Source organism: Seriola aureovittata, chromosome 13 (assembly GCF_021018895.1).
Source record: "Seriola aureovittata isolate HTS-2021-v1 ecotype China chromosome 13, ASM2101889v1, whole genome shotgun sequence".
In the NCBI taxonomy this organism is placed as follows: Eukaryota; Metazoa; Chordata; class Actinopteri; order Carangiformes; family Carangidae; genus Seriola; species Seriola aureovittata.
In genome coordinates, this window is record NC_079376.1 from 767,501 (window position 1) to 795,000 (window position 27,500).

At 44.1% G+C, this 27,500-nt stretch overlaps 1 protein-coding gene across 1 annotated transcript in view; it reads right to left on the bottom strand.

Moving 5' to 3' along the window:
* The window catches only part of akap6 (A kinase (PRKA) anchor protein 6), a 188,931-nt gene that overhangs the window by 66,267 nt on the left and 95,164 nt on the right, over positions 1 to 27,500 (bottom strand). The window contains exons 14-15 of the mRNA XM_056392722.1: positions 22,023 to 22,153; positions 12,902 to 13,022 (exon numbers count right to left, since the gene is read on the bottom strand). Of these exons, the coding sequence (XP_056248697.1) occupies positions 12,902 to 13,022; positions 22,023 to 22,153 (252 nt within the window). The remainder of the gene's footprint in view (positions 1 to 12,901; positions 13,023 to 22,022; positions 22,154 to 27,500) is intronic.

The window sequence follows — 27,500 nt, forward strand, 5'->3', positions numbered from 1 at the left end:
CCTTTAGTTTTTCTTTCTCTCTCCATCTTTCTTTTGTTCCTCCATTACTTTTTCTTTTTTATTCCTCCGTTCATTTGTTCTTTCTCTCTGTGGAACTACAGGAAAAACATTTTATACATAAGAATTAAATGAGTCACATGACACAGTATCACAACCCTCTTCCTTGTTTCCTTCCTCTCTTCCTTCTAACCTTCCTGGTTTCATTTCCTTCCTTCTATCGCTTCTTCCGCTCCGTCCTTTCTTCTCTATTTCATTCTTCTTTTCAACTTTCTTCTCTTCTTCTGTCTTTTTTTAATCCTTCTTTCTATCCTCTTTCTCCCTCCTTCCCTTCCTTCTCTACTCCTTTTCCCCTCCCTGTTTCATTCTTCTTTTCCTCCCCTTTTTCTCCTTCCTCCTTCCCTTATAATCTTCTGCCGCTCTTTCTATCTTCCCATCTTTCATTCCCTCTTTCCTCCCTCCTACAGAAGAAAGACTGAACACTGTCGTTTGCAGCAACAAATTACTTTTCTTCTTTCTTCCAATCGTTTATTCATTTTTCTTCCTCTTCCCCTCCTCCTCCTCTCTCTCTTTCTTCTTCCTCCCCTCTCCCTGTCTTCCTGGATGGAGGGAGGTTGGGAGCGTTAACAGCACAGCGAGGATTGCAGCAACAATTACATGTGAAATTAGCCTCGCCTCATAGCCTGCAGTGTAATTCCAGCCTTCTGAGGCGTGGCAAAGTCATCTGTCTCTAATTAAAGATTCTCTCTCTCTCTCCCTCAGCTTCTCTCTATCTCCCTCTTCCTCTCTCGCTCTCTCTCTCGGGTTAACATTCATCTTCATTCAGTCTTCTCTCTCTCTCTGGGGGAGGAAGGAAGGAGGGGGGAGTGAGAAGGTGCATTTCAAAACCTAATTCCCAGCACGTCACGGTTTTTTGCAGGTAAAACAAATTATTTCCTATTTTTCATTTCATTTTGAATTCTTTTTTCTTTTATTTCTTTTCTTCCTTTATTTCCTTGTTGATTGTTTCCATCTTTATTTCTCCAGTCTCATATAACTGATCAAACATCAGGCTGAAACATGAGCGATCAGGAGCCTCAATCCAAACGTGTTGTTATCTAATGGGTCAATTTACAGCTGCTCCAGAGTAAAGGTCTGTGTCCATGTGTAGTGTGATTATAGATCAGCTCTAGCTTCTATATTAATACTGTGAAAGTATCAAAGCCTCAGTCCACAGAGAAATGCACACAGCCTGTATTCAGAAACTGAGCCTTAAAACCAGCCGTCAGGACTTCTGGAACTTTGTGATGTCACAACAAAGCAGTCACCAAGCCCCGCCCACCTGGACCCACCATCCAAACCTTGCAGGATTTGGTTTCTCTGAGTGTTTTTACCTGAAATCTGCTTTATTTTTATTGGATCACTCAGAAAACAGTCAGCCAATCAGAGGAGAGGCTCAGAGGCTCATCTCTTCTGATTGGCTCACAGACCTGTTGTTACTAGAGCTGCAGAGAGAAGCCTGAGAGAGGAGATGGTTTTTATTTCTTCTTGTGGAGCAACACTTCAAATAAAACACAGAAGAAGAAGAAACATGGAGCTTTAAAACCTGATTACGATCCAGTTGAAATAAAAGTAAATATATAAATATAAAAACATAAATGATAATTTGTTTCTGCTGCTAAATAACAAGTTTCTTAGGGTTTGGGTTTTATATTGAAAACTTTGTTCACCATGACCTCTGACCTTTAGATCACTGTCTACTTTTAACGATGATAAAGAAATGTTTGATTTTAATTTAATTGTATAAGTGACCTTCAAAGTTACGTAAATGTTTTCATTTCACTCATTTGAAAATGTAATTTTTCTCCATTTTCTACGATGAAACAACAACAACACGACGGAAAATGATCCAATAGTTAAGACGAAGAAAGAAGGAAAAGAAAAGAAAAGAAACGAGCAGCAGAAAGAGCTTTGGTGGGAGAGCTCAGAGGATAGAGGACTTAAGCCGTCTGTGTGTTTCTCAGGCATGACTCTCTACTGGAATATAACCCAGACTGTGTGTGTGTGAGTGTGAGTGTGTGTGAGTGTGTGTGTGTGTGTGTGTGTGTGTGTGTGTGTGTGTGTGTGTGTGTGAGTGTGAGTGTGAGTGTGTGTGTGTGTGTGTGTGTGTGTGTGTGTGTGTGTGAGTGTGTGTGTTGTGTGTGTGTGTGTGTGTGTGGTGTGTGTGTGTGGTGTGTGAGTGTGTGTGTGTGTGTGTGTGGTGTGTGTGAGTGTGTGTGTGTGTGAGTGTGTGTGTGTGAGTGTGTGTGTGTTGGTGTGTGTGTGTGTGAGTGTGTTGTGAGTGTGTGGTGTGTGTGAGTGTGAGTGTGTGTGTGTGTGTGTGTGTGTGAGTGTGTGTGTGTTGGTGTGTGTGTGTGTGAGTGTGTGTGTGAGTGTGTGTGTGAGTGTGTGTGTGAGTGTGTGTGTGAGTGTGTGTGTGTGTGTGTGTGTGTGTGTGTGTGTGAGTGTGTGTGTGTGTGTGTGAGTGTGTGTGTGTGCTCAGCCTCCTGTTGAGGTTGTGTACTCTCACTGTTGCCCTCGGGGCTTAAGATGGAGAGAGAGTCAGACACTGAGGCTGTGAATGTAGTGTGTGTCGTTTCTTCTCTCTCTCTGTGTCTGTCGCTCAGACTCGTCCTCTCCACGCCGTCACACGTCTACTCAAACACGTTGAGTTGGTCGCGTTTACGTTTTGTGTTTTTGGTGCGAGGTCCGTCACAAAGTGCTGACTCTGACGAGCGGAGGCCGTTTCCTCGGTGGTTTCCTTTGTGCTCGACCTCCATCTTTCCCTGACGTAAACCACGCCGCTCCCTGTTCAGCCCAGAGACGATGGTCATGTGCTGGTTCACTGTCAGAGGTGACAGAAGCCTCAGTGATTAACAGCAGAGTCTACAGACACAGATCTGAAGAGTTTAACTTTTATTGATCCGGTACTTTAACGCTTCTCTTATCGGGACTTTTCGGCATTTTGTAAGAGAAAAAAAAGAAATTAAGAACAATATTAACATATCTTATTTTCTCATATGCATTCCATTAACATTAACGAATGTCTTAATCAGAAACGGAGTTAATGAGATTAAATGTGTGGGAGAATGTTTATGTCGCAATAATAAACAGGAAGTCTACTTTCTGACTGACGACTGTGACACCAGAGACCAGGTCCAGTCTGTGGTCCAGTCTGCGGTCCAGTCCAGTCTGTGGTCCAGTCTGTGGTCCAGTCTGCGGTTCAGTCCAGTCTGTGGTCCAGTCCGTGGTCCAGTCTGCGGTTCAGTCCAGTCTGTGGTCCAGTCTGTGGTCCAGTCCGTGGTCCAGTCTGCGGTTCAGTCCAGTCTGTGGTCCAGTCTGTGGTCCAGTCTGTGGTCCAGTCTGTGGTTCAGTCCAGTCTGTGGTCCAGTCTGTGGTCCAGTCTGCGGTTCAGTCCAGTCTGTGGTCCAGTCCGTGGTCCAGTCTGTGGTCCAGTCTGTGGTCCAGTCTGTGGTCCAGTCTGTGGTTCAGTCTGTGGTCCAGTCTGTGGTCCAGTCCGTGGTCCAGTCCGTGGTCCAGTCTGTGGTCCAGTCTGTGGTTCAGTCTGTGGTCCAGTTAAAGCTGCCTCCTCCAGCCTGTGATGACTTCTGTCTTATTTTTAAATCATTCTGAATCTTTTCATCTCTGACTTTTGTTATTTTTCATGGTGAATTTCAGATTGTAAATCATTTAGTAAATAATTTGACTTTTTAAATCTTTTCTCTTTTGTAAATCCTTTATGATGTTTTATATTTTATTGCCCCAGTGTGTGAAATGTGCAGTACGAATAAAGCTGCCTTGCCCAGAGGCAACAGCAGCTCTTAGTGAAAGATGGTGGTTTTGAAGTGGATGAAACCAGGACCAGGACCAGGACCAGAACCAGGACCTCTGTGAGTCTGGACAGAACCAGAAACCAGTTTAATGAAGCTGGAGTCACTGCAGGTGGATTTGCTTCAGTAACTACGTTTCCTGGTCACGTGACGAGACGCATCCACCACAGTGAAGGAGCTGATTCATCAGGATGAACTGATGAATAAAGTTATGTTGTTTTCTCTCTGTAAGTGTTAATCAGTGTCTCTCCTTCTGGTTTGGTTCAGAGATAACCAGGCAACCACAGAAAACACACTCTCACTGTGTGTGTGTGTGTGTGTGTGTGTGTGTGTGTGTGTGTGTGTGTGTGTGTGTGTACGGCCTCAGACAGAGCTCCTCTGTCGCACCAACACTGATTGGTTTTGGAACCCAGTTAATGAGCAGGTGTGTGTGTGTGTGTGTGTGTGTGTGTGGTGTGTGTGTGTGTGTGTGTGTGTGTGTAGCCCAGCATTCCATCAGAGCACCATGGGCTATTTGAAATGAGAATTTAGCGGCAGGGATGCACACACACACACACACACACACACACACACACACACACACACACACACACACACTCCTGATAGCCACTGTAATTAGTTGGACTCCACTGGAACTCGCCACAGGGAGAGAGAGAGAGAGAGAGAGAGAGAGAGAGAGGGCGTCTGTGATGACTTAATGCAATGAAACATTTTCCAATGAAATCTTGAATGAAATATTTTGAAGCGTCTTGCTCCGATCACTGACCTACATCTGACACGTTCTGTCGCCCGTCTGTTTCCTGTCATGTGACCATGTGAGGTGGCCGTCGCCCAGACAACAGACAATGTGAGAAACTTCATCATGAGAGCTGTATCTGCTGACGGGTTATTAAGCATTAACTGAAAAACACTCTGGTTTATATTCCAACTGTAGAACGTCCTGCTGGTTACATTTCATGGCAACTGCTAAAAATTAAAACTGAATAAAACTAATTTAATGGAGTCCAATCAAAAGTGTTTCTGTTTATTAATTGTGTAAAAAAAATATATCATAAAGGGATTTAATTGTTTTATTTAATCTAAACTTTCAAATACCAATATCAGTATCAAAGATCTGGTATCAGTTGGGCTTTAATGTTCACCGTCTGGGTTTCGTGTGCTAGCATGCTAACATTTGCTAATTAGCACTAAACCCAATTGATGGGAATGTGTTTATAGCTGCAGGTTTGATCATCAGCTTAAGTACTGGAAGAAGTTTTTGTTGATGATGATGATGATGATGATGATGATGATGATGATGATGGACGCCAGAGTCCTTATAACTCATGAATGTCTGAACCAGAGTTGTTATGGCGCTGTGCTGCTAGCATCTTTAAAGCTCTGTTAGCTGTTAGCTGTTAGCATGGTGCCGACCGTTTATTCCTCTCTTTTTAAGTCTGTGATTTTTCTGATCTACATTTTAAAATTGGCTCCGATTGAGTCATTTGTAATCAATTATCAGCTGATTGTGATTGATCAGAGCGTCTTTAATGCTGCTGCTGTTCAACCTACGGCGGCTTTTCATTGGTCATTTAAACTTTCACTGATAGTAGATGTTTTTCTATATGATAAAGAGACAGAAAACATGTGTGTGCTTTCACTGTGTGTGTGTGTGTGTGTGTGTGTGTGTGTGTGTTTACTTCTGTGTCTCAATCACAGTATTACCACGGTCACTGTCCCTCCACCTCCTGAGGGACTCGGGGGCCAGAACCTTGATCATCTATTGGCTGAACTACAGGGGCCTTGATGTGTGATTGGTTGACAGCAGCTACAAGGTCTGATGCTTGTTTCAACTCCCTGTGGATCCTCCACAAACTCACACACACACACACACACACACACACACACACACACAAACACACACGCCATCTGGACACACACCAACTATCAGGGAAGTACAAATGAAGCACACACCAAAGAAAATGAGGATGAACAGAGCGCACACACACACACACACCCACACACGCACACCCACATACACACCCACATACACACACACACACACACACGGTGGATAGTGTCATATGGGAAACAGAACAACAAACACAATGATGTGAATAAACAGAATCAGAAAGAGAGAAGAAGAAGAAGAAGAAGAAGAAGAAGAAGAAGAAGAAGGAACAGATAAAAGTGGCGTGGAGCTTCAGTCAGTGTTGACACAGGACGCTGTCAGCTGAGCGGTCGCCAGCGTTCAGCATCGGAGCCAATCAGCAATCAGGAAATTACCGCACATAAAGACACAGACGTGAGACTCCAAGTTTCATCAGGTTGTCGCTGCATGTGCACAACACGACACACAAGAGACTTCCAAGCTGAAGCAGCACGTGACTACAACTCCTACACTTCCCATAATGCAACTCAACAGTGTCCTTCATTAGGACCTGCCTGGTGAATGCACACGTTCATTTCTTCACACTCCCAAATGTTTCACCTGTGTTTTATTGGCACAGGTGGAACTGAACCCCCAACAACAACAACACCTCACTGAGGCCACAGCCGGACCCTCCCCCTCTCAGGTCGACAGATGTTTCTATTAATAACTCTGTGACAGTAAAGTGTAGAAATGTGGTTTAAATGTTGTTAGAATCTGTGGACTCTCCACTTTCTCTCACATGTTCTCATGAGATCAGACGTGACAACTACGACTTCTAAGCATTTGTTATCCATTTATCTACTATTTTACTCACATATTGAAATGTGTTTATGAAGCTATAGACTTTGGTGAACACATCTGAAGCTCCAGAACAATTCATCCGCATCAGTAAAGTTTGTTTCAAAAACTAGGCTTCAGTTTTTCAGCCTTTGGGGCGAATGATGTGTTCGCACAGTGATGGGCGTCGTCATAGAAACAGCTGAGACTGTTCTGAACACTGATTTAAAACACTTGGGTGTGACGTGATATGCAAGAACCCTTTAAAAGGTGAATTTCAGAACTGATGTAGAGACAGACCTCAGAGGGTTGAACTGTTTCAGGTGAACAACCACTAACAGCTCCACCTGCTAGTTCAGGACATTATATGTAAAATAATGAAAGTGAAAACAGTGAATGTTTTGTAGATACACTGATGTGACTGATGCTGATTCAGACGATGACATCACCTTGATAAACTAAACAGTCCTGCAGCCAAACTGTGGTTAGCTTGTTTCTTTAATTGGCAGCAGATGAAGGTCTCGGGGCAGATGACTCGTCTCCGTTTTACATTATTAAATACTTTCCAGTTGTTAATTACAAATTAGAACGACTTTGGGATTTGTAGCACCACACACACACACACACACACACACACACACACACACACACAGATATCTGTATCACAACACACAAACACTCCTCTCCTCCTTCCTCCCTCCTTTCCAAGGTTGATAAGTGCCTCCATCTAACATCACAATAAACAGTAGAGCCTCAGTCTGCCAAGCTGGTCTGCAGAAACAACTGTCAGCCCAGCTTTCCTTTTCCGGAGGACACACACACACACACACACACACACACACACACACACACACACACACACACACACAACACACACACACACACACACACACACACACACACACACACACACACACACACACACACACACACACACACACACAAACACACACACACACACACACACACACACACACACACACACACACACACAAACACCTCCAAGAAGAACAACTTTTGTTGGGACCTGGTGTTGCTATGGTTACTGGGTCGAGTCCCCCCAGCATTTTAGGGCAGCACAGCGAGGTTCTTTAATGTTCTCATGGAGGCAAAGAAAAAAAAAAAAGAAAAACACTGAAAAAGCGGGGGGGGGGGGGGGTGTTACAGCTTTTCTTAGCATACGCGCACACACACACACACACACACAGACAAACACACACACACACACACACACACACACACAGACAAACAGACAAACACACACACACACACACACACACACACACACACACACACACACACACACACACACACACACACACACAGACAAACAGACAAACACACACACACACACACACACACACACACAGACAAACACAAACACACACACACACACACACACACACACAGATGCAGGCGGGCGTGGTGAAATCTCCCAGCATGCATGTGTCCTGCAACAGACCCGTGTTGAAATGTTGAGATGAAGTTGTAGTTTGTTGTTGGTGGATAAAGTTGCAACACAAACATCATGTGACTCTCGGCGTGTGAAGCTCCACCTACTGAGCTTTTCTCTCGCTGCTAAACACTCTGCTCATCCTCAGTTTGCTCTTCGTTTGGGAAAGTATGAAAACTGAGGCTGAAACTTTGGAATTAGATGCAAGATGGAAAGTAATGAAATCCTAAAGACAATATTAATGTGCAACAAAATCACATTCATGATGAAGACAGTGAGATGTGGTTGAAGTCTCTGGTCTGGTCCTGGTTCAGACCGGGTGTGAACCTTCACACCGAAACCACATCGGCCTTTTGGATCCTCAGTCTGGTTTCAGTTGATCAGTGACAAGCTGCAGTGAAGTGGCTTCAGACCAGATCAGAACCAGAATCTGAATCTGGTTTATTTAGGAGGTTTTCAACGTACGAGGACTCTGCTGGTGTTCTGCTTCATGTCATTAAACACAGTGAGAAGAAAAGGTCATAGAGCTTCAATATAAATGGAAAAACTTAACAATAAGAAAAAATATTTACAATAAAATATTATAGAAAAGAATAAAATACAAAACACAGACGTGCACACTCACAGCTCTCGTTTCACTGGTGAAAACAAACTGGACTAAAAACAGAGTCAGCGTTTCCCTCTAAACCAAAGGAACCTGCTGTGATGCTGCGACCCGTCTGTGTCTTTGCTACGGAGTCTGTCAATACTTTATTTGATTGATCAGTTACTTGTAAATGTCAGGGAGTGGTGTGAATGTCCATCCAGAGCCAGAGCTGTCACCTGTGACCGTCTAAATCTAAAGCTGAAAACATGATCATCGGAAATGCATCTATGACTTCACCTAATGTTCTTAAATGGAAGAACAGGCCTATATTCTCTAAATGTTTGGTATAAGAAACATAAATGTGAGTAAATGAAAGAAGGACTATTACATTTATGGTTAAATACACCAGCAGCTCATTCGACATGAAGCTCCAGGACCTTTAAGCACATTTACTGCCGAGGCTGACGCAGGGCGTTTTTATAATGTGGTTTCTGGTGTTCTGCTGCAGAAAAAAAGGATTATTTACCAAATAAAATAAAGAAACGGAGAGATATAATATAAGATTAAAATAGCAGCTTACTGTATACAGCCCTGTAGCCCTGTCTGTGTGAGTCTCAGCGGTGGAGGGAAACAGTATAAGAAGGCGACCTTGGAATGGGCAAGGAGACGCTGTCGAGCTCCACATCAATATTTTAACAGGAGAGTTGACACATCAAAAAAAAAAAAAAGAGAGAGAGGAGAAGAAGAAGAAGAATGCCCAGCGATTCCAGAGTCATCTAAAATTCATGCATGCATCATCACCACCATGAATATTCATACAAAGATGAATATTTAAGTGCAACTCCTATGGAGAAATTAGGTTCATCTTTACACTTATCAATAATTCGCAGGCCAGGTGAGTCTCATCACCGCTAAATAAATCATACGCTCACACACGTCGGTGTTTCTATAGCTGGAAGGACACAATGAGTTTCACAGTCCCTCGTCCTCAACCATCACAAAGAGATACTGAACCTGAACCGGACCCGGACCTGAACCTGAGACCGAGTCTTCAGGTTTTCACCCTCTAACAGGTCTTTGAAGTCGAGAGCAGCTGCCAACATGTCCTCACAACAATGGCTTTGTCCACACACACACACACACAGACACACACACACACACACACACACACACACACACACAGACACACACACACACACACACACACACAACAAAGAAAAAGTTTGAAAGAGGAGAGAGAGAGAGAGAGAGAAAGAGCGTAAAACAACGCAAATTATGTTTGTGTTGTGTTGTGTTGCTTTGCAGCAGTGCATTCTGGGTAAGGATTGACTGACACTTCATGAGTGTGTGTGGATATATCACTGTGTGTGTTAACAGTATGAATACATTCATGTGTGTGAGGGTTAGTTTAAGGTCAGTGTTCGTGATGCCTGATGCCATAAATCCAAAATGTCCTCCGGGTTCGTTCTGAATGTTTTAAAACGCCGTGAACAACATGTGCGTCGCGTTGTTAGTCAGTCAGTCTGTCAACGGTGCCGGTCCAGAGGGAAACATCTGGACTCAACTGACATGATTGTTTCCCAGAGGACAAATCCTACTGACTTTGGAGCTAACAGTAGCATGTTAGCATGCTAACAGTAGCACGCTAACACCAACACTAGTTGATGCCCTTGTAGTCACACAGGATAAACACCTGATGGTTTAACAGATAGAGCTGTGGTTCTCACAGTATTTCATTGATCCATCCATCAGTGACACAATGACAGACACATGAATGCTTTGATCAGACTGTAAAAACCATACTCTGTTCAGAGGGGGTCTGTGGTGAGACTCGACCGTGATGTGGAAACGTCTTCAGAGGAGCTGTTGTGTTGGGATTGTATGTAGATGTGATTATCAGCAGAGAGTCTGGAGACTCTCCAGCTCTGCTCATCAAGATGATCTGAAATGTTTCCCTCTACAAGGAGACGTGAACTTTACAGACCTTTTAATTCAGCTAACGACGTGACCTTTCCTCTGACGGCTCCTCTAGTGACGGACATCCCAGAATAACCAACTTGTGTCTCCATTGTTCCTCCGTCCATCTTTGTCTCTTTGTTGTACATTACAACATTAACATGTTGCTTCCTGTTATTGTGCTTTTATTTTGCTAACAAGTGGTAACAACAGCTTCTTCCCTGACGCAGAATATAAAGTTAAACTAACTTAATAAACTCAGAAAAGTTCTTTTACGATGGAAACACGTGGACGATTTTATCATTGTTCTTTAAAAATGTCATTTTGTAGGAACGCTCGTACAACAAGTCTGTCTTTGATCTGTGTGTGTGTGTCTGTCTCTGTGTGTGTGTGAGTGTGTGTGTGTGTGTGTGTGTGTCTGTCTGTGTGTGTGTGTGTGTGTGTCTGTCTCTGTGTGTGTCTGTCTTTGATCTGTGTGTGTGTGTGTCTGTCTCTGTGTGTGTGTGTGTGTGTGTGTGTGTCTGTCTGTGTGTGTGTGTGTGTGTGTGTCTGTCTCTGTGTGTGTGTGTGTGTGTCTGTCTGTGTGTGTGTGTGTGTCTGTCTGTCTCTGTGTGTGTGTGTGTGTCTGTCTGTGTCTGTGTGTGTCTGTCTCTGTGTGTGGTGTGTGTGTGTCTGTCTCTGTGTGGTGTCTGTCTCTGTGTGTGTGTGTGTGTGTGTCTGTCTGTGTGTGTGTGTGTCTGTCTGTCTCTGTGTGTGTGTGTGTGTGTTGTCTGTCTCTGTGTGTGTGTCTGTGTGTGTCTGTCTCTGTGTGTGTGTGTGTGTGAGTGTGTGTGTGTCTGTGTGTGTGTGTGTGTCTGTCTCTGTGTGTGTCTGTGTGTGTGTCCTGTCTGCGTGTGTGTGTGTCTGTCTCTGTGTGTGTGTGTGTCTGTCTGTGTGTGTGTGTGTGTGTGTGTCTGTTCTGTGTGTGTGTGTGTGTGTGTGTCTGTCTGTCTGTCTCTGTGTGTGTGTGTCTGTCTCTGTGTGTGTGTGTGTGTGTGTGTGTGTCTGTCTGTGTGTGTGTGTGTGTGTGTCTGTCTGTGTGTGTGTGTGTGTGTGTGTGTGTCTGTCTCTGTGTGTGTGTCTGTCTCTGTGTGTGTGAGTGTGTGTGTGTGTCTGTCTGTGTGTGTGTGTGTGTGTATGTCTGTCTCTGTGTGTGTGTGTGTGTGTGTGTGTGTGTGTGTGTGTACATATGTGTGAAGGACAGAAGAGGATGACTCAGATCTCTAATCATAACACATGCTGTTTTTCTGTCTGACTCATTTGGCTGCAGTGAAGTCATTACACAAACACACACACAAACATGCACAATAACACAGAAACTGTCACACACACACACACACACACACACACACACACACACACACACACACACACACACACTTCTATGATATGGTTATGAGGGAGGCTACGCCATGTAATCCCATTCTCCTTGGTGAGGATGAAGACGGTGTGTGTGTGTGTGTGTGTGTGTGTGTGTGTGTGAGTGTGTGTGTGTGTGTGAGTGGAGTGGGGGAGGTGAGAAGGGAGGGATGGGGGGGGCACACAAACTGATGGATGAATGAAATATGGGAGGACATCATTTACTCCAGCTCCCTCTGTGCTTCTACATATTCAGACATTTTGATTAACAGTCATCAGCGCTGAGGAAGAGGTGGCTGATGGGACATCTGTGACATCACAGCCAGTGAACAGAGAATCTTTGTTCAACTGTTAGCACACACGTCTCAGCCTGGTCCACACTCAAAGAAAAGATGGACGTCGCCTCTGTGATGTCACCCACAGGTTTCTGAAGCTCAGAGTGAGCTGCTGCACCGTCGCCATCTTGGCAGTGTCTGACTCCGCCCCCTAACTCCCGGTTAATTCAAATAAAGAGAAGGAGACAAAGAGGAGGGGCGTTGTGGAGCTGACACTCACCCACCTGTCACTCAAAGAGGCCACGCCCTCAACCCTCCATAACTATAGTCCTTAATAAAATGTAAACAGGTGAGTTATCAGGTGAGGTGTCATGAAGGAGGAAATTAGCTGTAGAGATTAAAAGAGACAGGAAGTGATGACGGAGAAAACCTAAGACCGGAGGGCGAAGTCCGCCTGTTCGGAGGGTGGATGTTTTGGATGCAGCCGATTTCTAAAACACTACGAGGCATTAGAGGAAGACTGACTCCAGAAGACTGAAGTCTCTGGAAGACACGTGCGGGAAGTCATGAAAAGACAACGACTTCCTGTACGTGAGGAAAAAAGTTTGAGCTGCAGAAGGAGAAACTTCTGAGAAAGTTTCTGAGTCAAAGAAAGACAAAGAGAACAGAGAGAGAGAGAGACAACAGAGCCTGTCTTACCTTGAAGAGGTGATGCCTCTGCTCCTCTGACATCATCAGCTGGTGACTGTCCGTTACCATGGCGTCCATATCCATCAGCCAATCCCACAGCTCCTGGTACTCAGCCTCAAACTCCTGCAGACTGAAGGCAGATAGAGAGAGAGAGAGAGACAGAGAGACAGAGAGATTATTGAGTTGAATTATTGTTGTGATTCAATTTTCTTTCTGCTGTCATTCATATTGTGTTTCCTACGTGTTCCACTTTCTATTACTGTTTCTTGTATTATTGTAATATTGTTCTGTCCTGCGGCGCTGGGAGACATATGCGTCTTGTTATGTTGATAAAGGATTCAGCTAAAAATGCAAACTGAAATGAGAGAGAGACACTGACAGATAAAGGCAGAGTCAGAGAGAGAGAGAAGAAAACACTCCGTTAGAACTGAAACTGATTATTTACATCTGGCGCCTCGATTGTCACTGCGTCTCAATTCAGGACGCCGTCTACGAAGACGTGGCCGACCAGACCGTCTCACTTGGGTCTGGACAAGACAGCCGTCTTCAGAACTTGTTTGGACGCTGCTTCTGCCAGTTTACAAGTTCTGTAACTTCCCAACTTATCTGCTTTTTCATTCTTAACTACTTGACAACTGAGCGCAGCGCCGACCGCCTGAAATCCTGCAGCGTCATTATCCCAACATCTGAACGCTCCTCCCTCCTCCCACCTCCCCCCCACAGCTGCACTCACTCCTCCGGTCGGACGACGAGGAATACAAGCCAAGCTCAACCCGAGCGTTAGCGTAGCCGCTAACACTGAGCTGAGGAGACTCTACACCTGCTGCAGCTTCAAATAGCTTTTATCTTCATGCTCAGCACGTCTTCTTATTTGATGATTTATTATTTCATTCATTATTTTATCTCATTTTACAAGAATGTTTTTAATGTTTTTCATTTCAACATGTTCTTATGTCTTTTCATGTGAAGCACTTGGTGCAGGTCACGTCTTTGTTGTAAAGCACTTTCTTCTACATTTCTCGTATGAAAGGTGCAATACAAATAAACTTGATTATTATTATTATTATTATTATTATTATTATTATTATTATCAAAAATAGAAATTAAACTAAAAATCTTCCAGATGCTACACACCTTTGTTTAGCTGCTTTTCACCTTCTCATGAGGGAGAATATCAGCTTTCACTCAGGTGTTACTATGGTTACTAATTGATCTTTGGTAATTTCAAAGATCAGTGAGAGATTAGAGATTGTTCCAACTTCTTCCCTCCATCACTTCTTCTTCCTCCCTCACACTCTCTCCTCTTGTCTTCCAACTTCCTCCTCCTTGTTTCCTTCTCTTCTTTATTCTTCCTCCTCCTCTTCTTCTTTCCCACGTTATCTTCCCTCATTTTCCTCCGTCAGCCTCCTCCTCCCACTCTCGCCCCTCCCCCCTCCTCCCTTGTCCTCTCACCTCCTCCTCCTCGACACGGGATCACATCAAATATTTATGCTGCTGGAACAGGGGCCGATTGCTCAAACACACACATTACTGTCAGCCGTTTTGTTAAGGTGTGTGTGTGTTTATTATTTATATATTCGCTGGTTCTCGGCCTCGGCGGGACGCGCCAACATGTTTCTCAACATTAGCGGTGAAATTGTTTGGAATTCTCCGGTCGCCGTCGCCGACAGTTTGACAGCTCTGTCAGGCCCACAGCGTTTCCACGACGATTCCCTCACACACACAAACGCACACACACACAAACGCACGCACAAAGTATACGTACACGCTTGTCAAGGCGGCCGCACACGCAGACTCACTCGCTAAAGCTCAATCACACAAAGAACAATGCCTGCAAACACACAACACAACACACAGCTATTGATAATCACATGTACGTACACACACACACACACACACACACGTTAAACACTAAACAAGTACACACACAAACACACAGCGGCTGGAGGAGCTGTCAGAGCAGACAGAGTCAACTATGAATGAAATTACAGAAACAAGAAAAGAAAGGAAAGAAGAAATGACCTCCTCCATCTCTCTCTGCTTCACTCTGTTTCTGCCTGAAGCCAAATTCAGACTCCACTATGATTCACTGTGAAGCTTGTTTTACTGCCTTACCTGCTAATGTATTACCCATAAGTCTCCAGCTGCTAACCTTTGACCTCAACCTTAAAATGTCTTAAAGCTCCATGTTTCTTCTTCTTCTGTGTTTTATTTGAAGTGTTGATCCATCAGAAGATATAAAAACCATCTCAGTGTAGTTTTACATCTCCTCTCTCAGGCTTCTCTCTGGAGCTCTAGTAACAACAGGTCAGTGAGCCAATCAGAAGAGAGGAGGCTCTGAGCCTCTCTTCTTTTTTTTTTTTAAAGTATATTTTTTTGGGGCTTTTGTGCCTTTATTGGACAGGATAGTGGAGAGAGACAGGAAATGGGGAGGCAGAGAGAGGGGGAATGACATGCAGTAAAGGCCGTCCGATGCGGGACTCGAACCGGGGCCAACTGCAGCGAGGACTGTAGCCTCTACACATGGGGCGCCTGCTTAGACCACTACGCCACACGACGCCCCTGAGCCTCTCTTCTTATTGGCTGACTGTTTTCTGAGTGATCCAATAAAAATACAGCAGATTTCAGGTAAAAACACTCAGAGAAACCAAATCCTGCAAGGTTTGGATGGTGGGTCCAGGTGGGCGGGGCTTGGTGACTGCTTTGTTGTGACATCACAAAGTTCCAGAAGTCCTGACGGCTGGTTTTAAGGCTCAGTTTCTGAATACAGGCTGTGTGCATTTCTCTGTGGACTGAGGCTTTGATACTTTCACAGTATTAATATAGAAGCTAGAGCTGATCTATAATCACACTACACATGGACACACACCTTTACACTGGAGGAGATTTAACAAAAGATCCTCAGGTTTCAAAAACATCAAAGTTCTTCTCTCTCTAAACTTTTCTTCTCCATTAAAACGTCCACACTCGACCTCGGTTCCCAAAACTGTTTCCAACACTTTCTGACAGAGTCATTACTTTCTAAAACGTGTTTTCACTTTCTGTGTCGGAACATTTGTCTCCTCTCCTCCCTCCATCGTCTTCTCCTCCTCACTTACATTAAAACAGCTCCTCCAACATCTTCCCACCTCCTCCCACCCTTTCCTCCATCTTTCTTCTTCTGGGTCCCATCTCTCCTCACCCCCCCCCCCCCCCCCCCCCCTGCAAGTGATTCTCAATGAAATAAAAACTAAACAGAGAAGAAGAAAGCGAAGGAAGCGAGCGCTGCTTCCTTCCCCTGAGGCGGCGTTCCTCATTATGCGGCGAGCAGAGCGGCCCTTTTACTGACTCAGACAGATGAAGCAGATACAACTCTCACACAGATTGTTTTCTCTTGTCGTTTCTTCCACCCCCCACCCCCCCATTTCCGTCTTGTTCCCGCACTAATGTTAACTAAACACTTTGTAAAACAGGATCTCTCGGGGGGTTGGAAGACGAGAAAACAGACAAATCGGAGAGCAAGGAGCGACGTGGCGGCACTGCGGGGCTGCGTTCGACACCGGGACGGTTACACAGCGTTTGAAGTGTCAGGTTCTCTTTCTGTCACACGGCGCTGACGGAGAGAGCGTGGGAGTGTTACAGCCAGCCGTTCTGACATTTAGTCACTTGAGGAAATTCAAATTATAGGAATCTATTATTCATTTCCAACTCGTCATAATTCCAGTCACCAGTGGATCTACTGAAACGTTACAGGTATCGTGCGGATGTCTATATATGGACATGTCACAGAGTGAAGTAAAGATCGTGGACTGAGGCTGGAGAGAAGTCAAACCTCCGTCAGGTGCAATGACACCAAAGACGAGGCGCGGTCGGTGAAGAGTTTCTTAACGCTGAATTATCGTCCTCCGAGGAAATAAAGCGAGGCAGCAAAGAGTCACACGAGCTTCTACTGCAAGCTACCAATTACAGAGGAACAACACCAACAACAAAACCAACCATCAGCAACACATCCGTTAGCTCGTTAGCTTAGCTCAACGAGAGTTCACACAGACCCGGTCCAGAGGCTCCTTCAAACGCATCCTTCTTTTCCTGGGTGGCTCCTTCATGGTCTGACATATCCCAAGATGCATCGGGATGACAGAGAGGCTGAAGGTTATTATTGTGTTTCAGCTCAGTTCAGCAGCTGACGGTACAACTGTTAAAACCAAGAGACTCAAAACAGAAAGTCTTAGTGAGGAAAAACTTATGTGTCGTCAAGGTTGCTAGGCGACAGGAGCCGTGCTTTGCAACGCAACGTTAAGGGGCGGGAACAGCTGGATAGCCTCCGTATAACAGACCGTCCATGAGCGATACAACTGACCAGAGGGAGGGAGGCGGGTCTTTACTCTGTGGAGTTTGTTTTTCTCACCATTTGAAACGTGCTGAATCATCATTATCATTATCACTGTATTCAGTCTCAGGTCTGAGTGTAAACTGTCGCTTCAAACACACACAGCGTCTTTCCAGTCGAGCTTACATGAATGTATTTGACTTCATCCTCCATTTTCAACTTCTCTTTCTCTCTTTTCATCACATCCCAGTTCTCTCTCTCCCTCTCTCCCTGCCTGCTGCGACGGCGATAGCGGCTGTAACCACTGTCTCTAATTCATCATCCCATATACAGCAGAGAGAGGAGGAAGAAGAGGAGGAGGAGGAGGAGAAGGAGAAATGTCAGGCAGAGACAGAGAGAGAGAGAGAGAGAGAGGAGGAAGAGGGAAATGTGAAAGAAAGGTGAACAGAGAGAGGAAGAGAGGGGAGGAAATGAGGAAGGAAAGGAGGAGGATAGGGAAGGAAATGAGGGTTAAGGAGGAAAGATAGGAAGAAAAGGAAAGACAAAGATGACGCAGGATGAGATGACGAGTAGAAGAGGACAAAAAGTAGTTTCAGAGAAATGAAGGAAGCAAACTGAAGGATGGAGAGAGGGAGAAAGAGGAACGAGAGAAACAGAAGGTAAAAGAGAGGAGGGGGTGGAGGGAAGAGGGAGAGAGAGGTGAAGGTAAAAAGAAAAGAATGGAGGATGGAGGAGACAGTGAGGAAGAGGAGGAGAGGAGGGGGATGAAGTGATGAAGTGAAAGGTTGAATGAGTCATATCTGCAGCCGTCACCTTTCAGTCAGAGACTGTTGGATTTATGAGGCGATTCACTGACACTCGTTTAATGGATTCATCCGACAGAGACACTAAAACCCAAACTGTCAGAGAGCAGCGGCACAGCGCCCCCTGCTGACACTCATCCATTCACTCATTCACTCGTTCACTCTGAAGGATTCACTCCGACAGACACAGAGAGGAAAGAAAACTGACTGTCACGGAGCAACAGGACAGGTCGTGACACTCATTCAGTTCTCACCCATTCATGCTCTCATTCATTCATTCATTCAACCATTCATCCATTATCTCCCTCTTTTCTTAATCCATTCATCCATTATATAACTCATTCATTTTTTAACATAGTTCTTCATTCATCCAATCATTCACTCGCTGATTTACCTATTAATCAATTCAATAATTCATTCATTCACTCACTCATTCATTTAAAAAATCAACTACTGTTCAGTAATTACTTAATTGAATCTTTTATTTATTTTCTGATTCATCCATTAATCCATTCGCCCACACACTCACTCACTCATTTACATTCAATCATTCATTCATTCGCTCACATCACTCAATTATCAAAACTTTAATTCACTCACACATTTATTTAATCATCATTTAATTAGTGAATTATTTATTTAATCATTCATTAGTTGTCGTATTAATTTATTCACTCATTCATTCCTTCTCCTATTCATTCATTCATTTCCTTATTTCTCCATTAATTAGCACATTTGTCTGTTTATTCTTTCACACTACGTTAACATGAGAATTCAAAGTGCTTATGAATGAGTGAATGTATGGATGAATGAATGAGTGAACCCGTCTATGAAAAACATTACATACATTATTTTCTTCATTCAAAACGCTTCATACCTCTATATTCTATTTTCATCATTATCATTATTTTATTATATAAAGAGGGAAATAAAACATTGATCGTCATTGATCGGTTTTTCTCACGAGGACAAAACTAATTTGTTTAGATTTAACAACATTTCTGATAAAGAAAAAATGATTCAACAAATGGTTCGTTATTTATTGGACTTATTATATAAAAACAGTTTCTTTCCTCCAAAGTTTCTTTTGTCCTTAATTTAGAACTGAGATGTTTTATATGAGATCAGTAAATAATTCAGTCTGACCTTCATTTTCTTTACAACTGAACCAAAACCAGAAATCTCCACTGAGCTCGGCCCACAGCAGCTAAAGAAAAACATGTGGCATCCACTTACTACGAAACTCATCACACACACCACTGCACTGGACACACACACACACACACACACACACACACACACACACACACACACACACACACACACAAATGTAAATCTGAAAAGCAGCAGCTAATATATGAATAACCAATTAGTATCCAACACAGCCGATGTAAATTACTGAAACATTACACTGCAGCCACAGAGGACCGGAGAACACAAACACAACACAACAATGAGTCTTTCATTTACATTTGTGTGTTTGTGTGTTTGTGTGTTTTTCTCTCTGTGTGAAAACAACTTCTATTTCTTTTATTTACGTCAAATACACAGTCCACAGTCACAAACACTGCAATTTACGCTGAATTTCAACAGATTTGTGTTGTGTGTGTGTGTGTGTCAGTGTGTGTGTGTGTCTGTCAGTGTGTGCGTGTGTGTGTATATGTGCGTGTGTGTGTACTTGCACTGCGGACAAACCGCATCCTTCATGTAAGTCACTGTGACAACACCCATAAAGTCTGCAGACACAACATACTACAGACTCACAGAGCAATTTAAGCTTCATTTGTCATTTGCATACATACAACTTTGTGTATGTTTTTATTGTGTAAGTGTGTGTGTGTGTGTGTGTGTGTGTGAGTGTGTGTGTGTGTGTGTGTGTGTGTGTGTGTGTGTGTGTGCGCCCTGCGTGTGTGTGATAACCGCGGAGGGAGGCTCCTCAAAGCTGAGGATGAAACGGCGACAGGCAGCGTGACCAAAGATGCCGCTCGCTGAGCTCGGCCACACCAGATTACTGCTGTTAACACTCATACTCTGTGTGTGCGTGATTACATTTGACTGTGTGTGTGTGTATGTGTGTGTGTGTGTGTCACATGTTACTATGTTGTGTCTTGGTCTTGTTTTTGTTTTTTTTCTTCTTCTTCTGTTGGTGTGGTTTCTCATCTCAACAAAGAACAATCATCTGTTAGTTCCCAGATAGTAAAATACATCCGGCCCACACTCGGGCCACATGTTTGTCTTCCTCCGGCCCAGCGCACGTCCGGTTCCACGGCCCAAATACAGCACAGATTTCGGATGCTACTTCCACATCTGGACCAATTCTGGCGCACACACAGAAACTCTTATTCAGGCGTAAACGGTGTCGCAGGATCAGGTGACTAAAACTCCTGCTGTCTGACTCTGTGCTGAGTTTACCTGTTGCTCTTGGCCAGCTGACTGTAGTGCCTCCTGCTGGCGGACGACGGGTAGCGCAGGCTGCTCAGTTTGACGGCCATCTGCTCCAGGGCGGCTCGCTGGGCGTCACACTGACTGGAGATCAGCTCGGCCTGGAAGACAGAGCGAGGAGGAAAGAGTCAGTCGAGGAGCATGAAGAGGTTATTCATGATTTAAAAGAGGAAACTTAGATCTACTTGTGGCTCCGAGAACAGCGAGGTGTTATCACCAGCGCAGCCTGCAGGGGGAGCTAGCAGCAGCATGTCACACTAAGACTAAATAATATCTGAAATCAATCAGGCCTGACAACATCAATAAAACATTAAGAATAACTTCAAAACAAAAGGCAAAATAAATCCCTCAACAATCACGACCGGTTTCTTCTTCAGTAAAACTTTCCCATGTAGTTTGTTTTTTAACATCATTTGTTTTTGTAATATATCCTTCCAAAATAAAGTGACAATAATAATTAGAAATTGATTAATATTCAAGGAATCCACATCAGCAGCTTTGAACATACATTTTCCCCCCAAACAAATTAATAATACAATTATTTTCCTGTGTAACATCATCTACTAACTGAGAAGTTCAGTTTAAAGCTTCTTTGCACTGAAGCTCTTCTGAACGAGCGCCACGGCGACACCAGGACAAACGAACTGCTGAGACAAACACCAAACTCCGTCTCGCCAACACCTCAGATATTTAGCGTTTCTTCATTTTCTGTAAATTATTTTTAATTGAAAGTCGTTTGTTTCTCAGTTTTTTGCCAAATTACAAGAGTTTTAAACTGTCATGTTTTTTGTGACGATGCACGAATGTATTTTACCACAATAAAAGTCACGCACGTCGCTACAATTAAACACAGATAAGAACATAAAAGTAAATGTGCTCTTAATTAGTTACACTCTTGATTAAACCACCCTTCACATGTCATTAGCTCAATTATATGACATCAGATCAGCACAATCAAAGTAAAGTGACACAGTAAACAACCTCTGTGTGATATCTGAAACCTCTGTCTGCGAGTGAGCAGTGTGTGTGTGTGTGGTGTGTGTGTGTGTGTGTGTGTGTGTGTGCGCCCTGCGTGTGTGTGATAACCGCGGAGGGAGGCTCCTCAAAGCTGAGGATGAAACGGCGACAGGCAGCGTGACCAAGATGCCGCTCGCTGAGCTCGGCCACACCAGATTACTGCTGTTAACACTCATACTCTGTGTGTGCGTGATTACATTTGACTGTGTGTGTGTGTATGTGTGTGTGTGTGTGTCACATGTTACTATGTTGTGTCTTGGTCTTGTTTTTGTTTTTTTTCTTCTTCTTCTGTTGGTGTGGTTTCTCATCTCAACAAAGAACAATCATCTGTTAGTTCCAGATAGTAAAATACATCCGGCCCACACTCGGGCCACATGTTTGTCTTCCTCCGGCCCAGCGCACGTCCGGTTCCACGGCCCAAATACAGCACAGATTTCGGATGCTACTTCCACATCTGGACCAATTCTGGCGCACACACAGAAACTCTTATTCAGGCGTAAACGGTGTCGCAGGATCAGGTGACTAAAACTCCTGCTGTCTGACTCTGTGCTGAGTTTACCTGTTGCTCTTGGCCAGCTGACTGTAGTGCCTCCTGCTGGCGGACGACGGGTAGCGCAGGCTGCTCAGTTTGACGGCCATCTGCTCCAGGGCGGCTCGCTGGGCGTCACACTGACTGGAGATCAGCTCGGCCTGGAAGACAGAGCGAGGAGGAAAGAGTCAGTCGAGGAGCATGAAGAGGTTATTCATGATTTAAAAGAGGAAACTTAGATCTACTTGTGGCTCCGAGAACAGCGAGGTGTTATCACCAGCGCAGCCTGCAGGGGGAGCTAGCAGCAGCATGTCACACTAAGACTAAATAATATCTGAAATCAATCAGGCCTGACAACATCAATAAAACATTAAGAATAACTTCAAAACAAAAGGCAAAATAAATCCCTCAACAATCACGACCGGTTTCTTCTTCAGTAAAACTTTCCCATGTAGTTTGTTTTTTAACATCATTTGTTTTTGTAATATATCCTTCCAAAATAAAGTGACAATAATAATTAGAAATTGATTAATATTCAAGGAATCCACATCAGCAGCTTTGAACATACATTTTCCCCCCAAACAAATTAATAATACAATTATTTTCCTGTGTAACATCATCTACTAACTGAGAAGTTCAGTTTAAAGCTTCTTTGCACTGAAGCTCTTCTGAACGAGCGCCACGGCGACACCAGGACAAACGAACTGCTGAGACAAACACCAAACTCCGTCTCGCCAACACCTCAGATATTTAGCGTTTCTTCATTTTCTGTAAATTATTTTTAATTGAAAGTCGTTTGTTTCTCAGTTTTTTGCCAAATTACAAGAGTTTTAAACTGTCATGTTTTTTGTGACGATGCACGAATGTATTTTACCACAATAAAAGTCACGCACGTCGCTACAATTAAACACAGATAAGAACATAAAAGTAAATGTGCTCTTAATTAGTTACACTCTTGATTAAACCACCCTTCACATGTCATTAGCTCAATTATATGACATCAGATCAGCACAATCAAAGTAAAGTGACACAGTAAACAACCTCTGTGTGATATCTGAAACCTCTGTCTGCGAGTGAGCAGTGTGTGTGTGTGTGTGTGTGTGTGTGTGTGTGTGTGAGATGAAGTTGTGTGTCTGAGTGGGATCATCTTCCTCTGAGTGTGATTAGCTGTTTATTGCAGATGAATGAGATTCGGCCGTGCAGTGTTTTGACGGACGTGCCCTTTAAAGCCCCGCGAGCAGCCAACAAGCCACTAGAAACACACTCCAGGCTTATCCTGCACTCTCATCTCGGCTCACACACACACACACACACACACACACACACACACACACATACACACACACACACACACACACACACTCACACATATACACACACACACACACACACACACACACACACACACACACACACACACACACATAAACACACACACACACACACACAACACACACACATAAACACACATAAACACGAACACACACACACACACACACACACACACATAAACACGAACACACACACACATAAACACACACACACATTTGTATGTCTGTATGTACATGTATATGCATATAAATGTATATACACACTGATTTCTCACACACACATTTAGCATGAATCACTTTTCTCTGGCACAAATGACCTCTCTCACACACACAACACACACACACACACACACACACACACACACACACACACACACACACACCACAGCTAGCCGCACTCAGTATCCAGACACAATCATATAGAGCCACTCAGCACGCCGCTCAGATGTAATTGCATACAAACTATATGGAGATGAGGCTTCAATTGAACCAATGAAGGCAGAGCGAACGCGTACAAACAGCGACACACACACACACACACACACACACACACACACACACACACATATATGACCGCCTGTTTTTTTTCCCCTCATTCGGTAACAATCTGAATAAAGTGTCGTTGCGTCGCGTTTGCCATCCGATCTACTTAGCGGACTCGGCGGAAGGATCTGGAAAGGTCATCCAATCTGTGTAAGGCAGAGCCGCTCAATCAGAGAGCTAATAAACAAACCGGCAATACACAATCAACAGCGCTGTCTGCATCTCTCTGTGTGTGTGTGTGTGTGTGTTTTGTTTGTGTGTGTGCTGCTATTATAGAAATGAAACTAACTGGAAGCTCTCAGAGAAAATGTTTCTCACTTTGTCTAAATGTCTCTCCACTTTCTTTCATTACCTCGCTCTGCTTTTTCTCTTGGTTGCGTTTGCAGGCTGTTTGCTGGCTGGTTAGTCGGCCAGTGAGTCAGTAAATCAGTCAAGTTGTTCATTAGTTGGTTAGATTGTTCTTTTCTTTGCTAATGTGTTCCCTCATGCAGCGTGTGACTCGCAGTCTGGGCCCACAGTCACATTTAAAAGTTCTCTAATTCATTTTGCTAAAAGTGAGTGAGACACGACTTCTTCCTGCGACCTTTACCATCAGCTGTCAGGTGATCACATGATTAATCACATGTATGATTAAGAGAGTGCCGGCCAATCAGACACATGGATTTAACCCATCGTTCAGCCTTTAAGAAAATCTTTACACTTTCTCCAAAGACTAAATTATTCTCCGTAAAATCCTAAAGATTTGTGTTTGTAAGTCTCTGAACGTGAGAAGGAGCGAAGATCAGAAGAAACTGGTCACAACGAAAACAATAAAACAAAAGCATGAAAGAAAGTTTCTGCTGGGGGAGGAGCTACGTCATGTACGAAGGCGTGGTCCACGGACGGTCTGGTCTACGGAGGATATTCGCTTTACGTCACCAGCTGTTCCTTACCGACACGTCAAAAAGCGCAGCTCTTGTTGCCTAGCAACCTTGACAACACGTAACTCTTTTCCACAAAGACTCGAGGTTTTAAGTCTCTTGTTTTGTAGCTGCTGAACTGAGCTGAAACACCGCAGTTGTTGTTGTTTGCTTTCATTGCAGGCGCGCAATGCATCTTGGGATATGTTGGACCAGGAGGAATCCACACAGGAGAAGAAGGACGCCTCTGGAGGAGCCTTTGAAATGGGACCAAATGATGTGGCTTCTGTCCACAGCTCAGAGAACTAAACCCTCGGGCCTGTTTACATTCCTCTCAACCAATCACAATCAGTCTGGAGCAGCGCTGAGCTCAGCACGCAGCGACGCAGCGACGCAGCCAGAGCAGAAGCAGTTATTTATCCCCAGTGTCTGAGGAGCTGCAGGTAACGTCCGGTCAGCATCGCCTCAACACTCAGTGTGACCGTACAACTGTCAGTGTGATGTCATCAGGACCGCCGTCAGTCAGAGGGTCGGCCGCTCTGTGAGACGCAGGGATTTTTATTCAGAGAACGAGTCTTTTTCATAGTTTGTACCAAAGCCAGCGAATCTGCTCTGATCGTTGTAGATGATTCAAACTACAGCTGATCGAAGCACACACACACACACCACACACACACACAGATGAGTTAAGCTGTTTCCCAGTCTGAAGCATCCTCAAGGATTTCTATTAGAAATTATTTCTCTTCAAACCAGACTCATGGCTCCATCTGTTAGTGTGTGTGTGTGTGTGTGTGTGTGTGTGTGTGTGTGTGTGTGTGTGTGTGGTGTGTGTGTGTCCACTGAACTGTAACAAGGATCAAAACAAAAGTAAAAACCTACATATTTGTGTGAGCTCCAGCTCCAGTTGTATATTTGACACAGACGCAAGCAAGTGAGCAACATGTGTGTGTGTGTGTGTAGTGTGTGTGTGTAGTGTGTGTGTGTAGTGTGTGTGTAGTCTGTGTGTGTAGTGTGTGTGTAGTCTGTGTGTGTAGTGTGTGTGTGTGTGTGTGTGTGTAGTGTGTGTGTAGTGTGTGTGTGTAGTGTGTGTGTGTGTGTGTGTGTGTGTGTAGTGTGTGTGTGTGTGTGTGTGTGTAGTGTGTGTGTAGTCTGTGTGTGTAGTGTGTGTGTGTGTGTGTGTGTGTAGTGTGTGTGTAGTGTGTGTGCGCAGCCTAAGATACAACATGTGTGCACGTGCACAGATCGGCTCACGTGCACAGTGCAGAAAATAAAGCCATTTTTTAGTGTGGAAGCAGTTTGTGGATAAAAGGAACATTATTATAATGTGGTTGTTTTTTTTCTTAGGACGACACTTCACTTTTCTTCTTCTTCTTCCGCCAATCACATCTTTAGAAGTTCAACGTGTTTTTATAAAAGGAAGATTTTCACAATAAAGTTTATTTGTTTACTTTTAAAACGTGTTCAAGACGTTCACTGAGACGCTTAATGAGTGAAGATAAAAGGCAAGAACTAATCAACACACACAGAATCAAACATGTTGTCCATGTATAGTGTGTGTGTGTGTGTGTGTGTGTGTGTGTGTGTGTGTGTGTGTGTGTGTGTGTGTGATTTCAAATGGAACGGCTGAGTCCAGTGTTTCCAGTCTCGTCTTTAACATTGCTAATAGACACAGGAATCAATAAGAATCTGCCTCATTTGATGAATATGTAGAACATCCCCTGACACACACACACACACACACGCTAACACACACACACACACACACACTCACACACAGAGTTCAGAGTTTGTGTTATTCTGTAGATCTGCTTGTGTGTGTGTGTGTGTGTGTGTGTGTGTGTTGCACCACAATGTGCTGAATCAAGTCATTTTGGGGCTTTTTGTTTACATGTCAGGGCCAATTTACCCAGCATCCCTGGAAATCCTCACAAGTACATCTCCCTCGAGGTGTGTGTGTGTGTATGTGTGTGTGTGTGTGTATGTCTATGTTCTGTGTGTTTCATGTTGAAAAACACATGTGTGTGTTTTCTGGCAGGAGTGTGTGTTGGCTTGCTTCTGTGAAAATGTGGCTCAATCCCCGACTTGTGTGTGTGTCCTAACGTGCTTATATTCGTGTGTCTGATAGTGTGTGCGTGTGTGTGTGTGTTAGCGTGTGTGTGTGTCTATGATAGCGTGTGTGTGTGTATGTTAGCATGTGTGTGTATGGGTGTTAGTGTGTGTGTGTGGATGTTAGCGTGTGTGTGTGTAAGTTAGCGTGTGTGTGTGTATGTTAGTGTGTGTGTGTGTATCTTAGCGTGTGTGTGTGTGTATGTTAGCCTGTGTGTGTCTGGTTGTTAGCGTGTGTGTGTGTATGTTAGCGTGTTTTTGTGTATGTTAGCCTGTGTGTGTCTGGGTGTTAGCGTGTGTGTGTGTAAGTTAGCGTGTGTGTGTGTATGTTAGTGTGTGTGTGTGTGTGTGTGTATCTTAGCGTGTGTGTGTGTGTATGTTAGCCTGTGTGTGTCTGGGTGTTAGCGTGTGTGTGTATGTTAGCCTGTGTGTGTCTGGGTGTTAGCGTGTGTGTGTGTGTATGTTAGCGTGTGTGTGGGTGTTAGCCTGTGTGTGTCTGGGTGTTAGCGTGTGTGTGTGTATGTTAGCGTGTGTGTGTGGGTGTTAGCCTGTGTGTGTCTGGGTGTTAGCGTGTGTTTGTGTTAGTTAGCGTGTGTGTGTCTGGGTGTTAGCGTGTGTGTGTGTGTGTC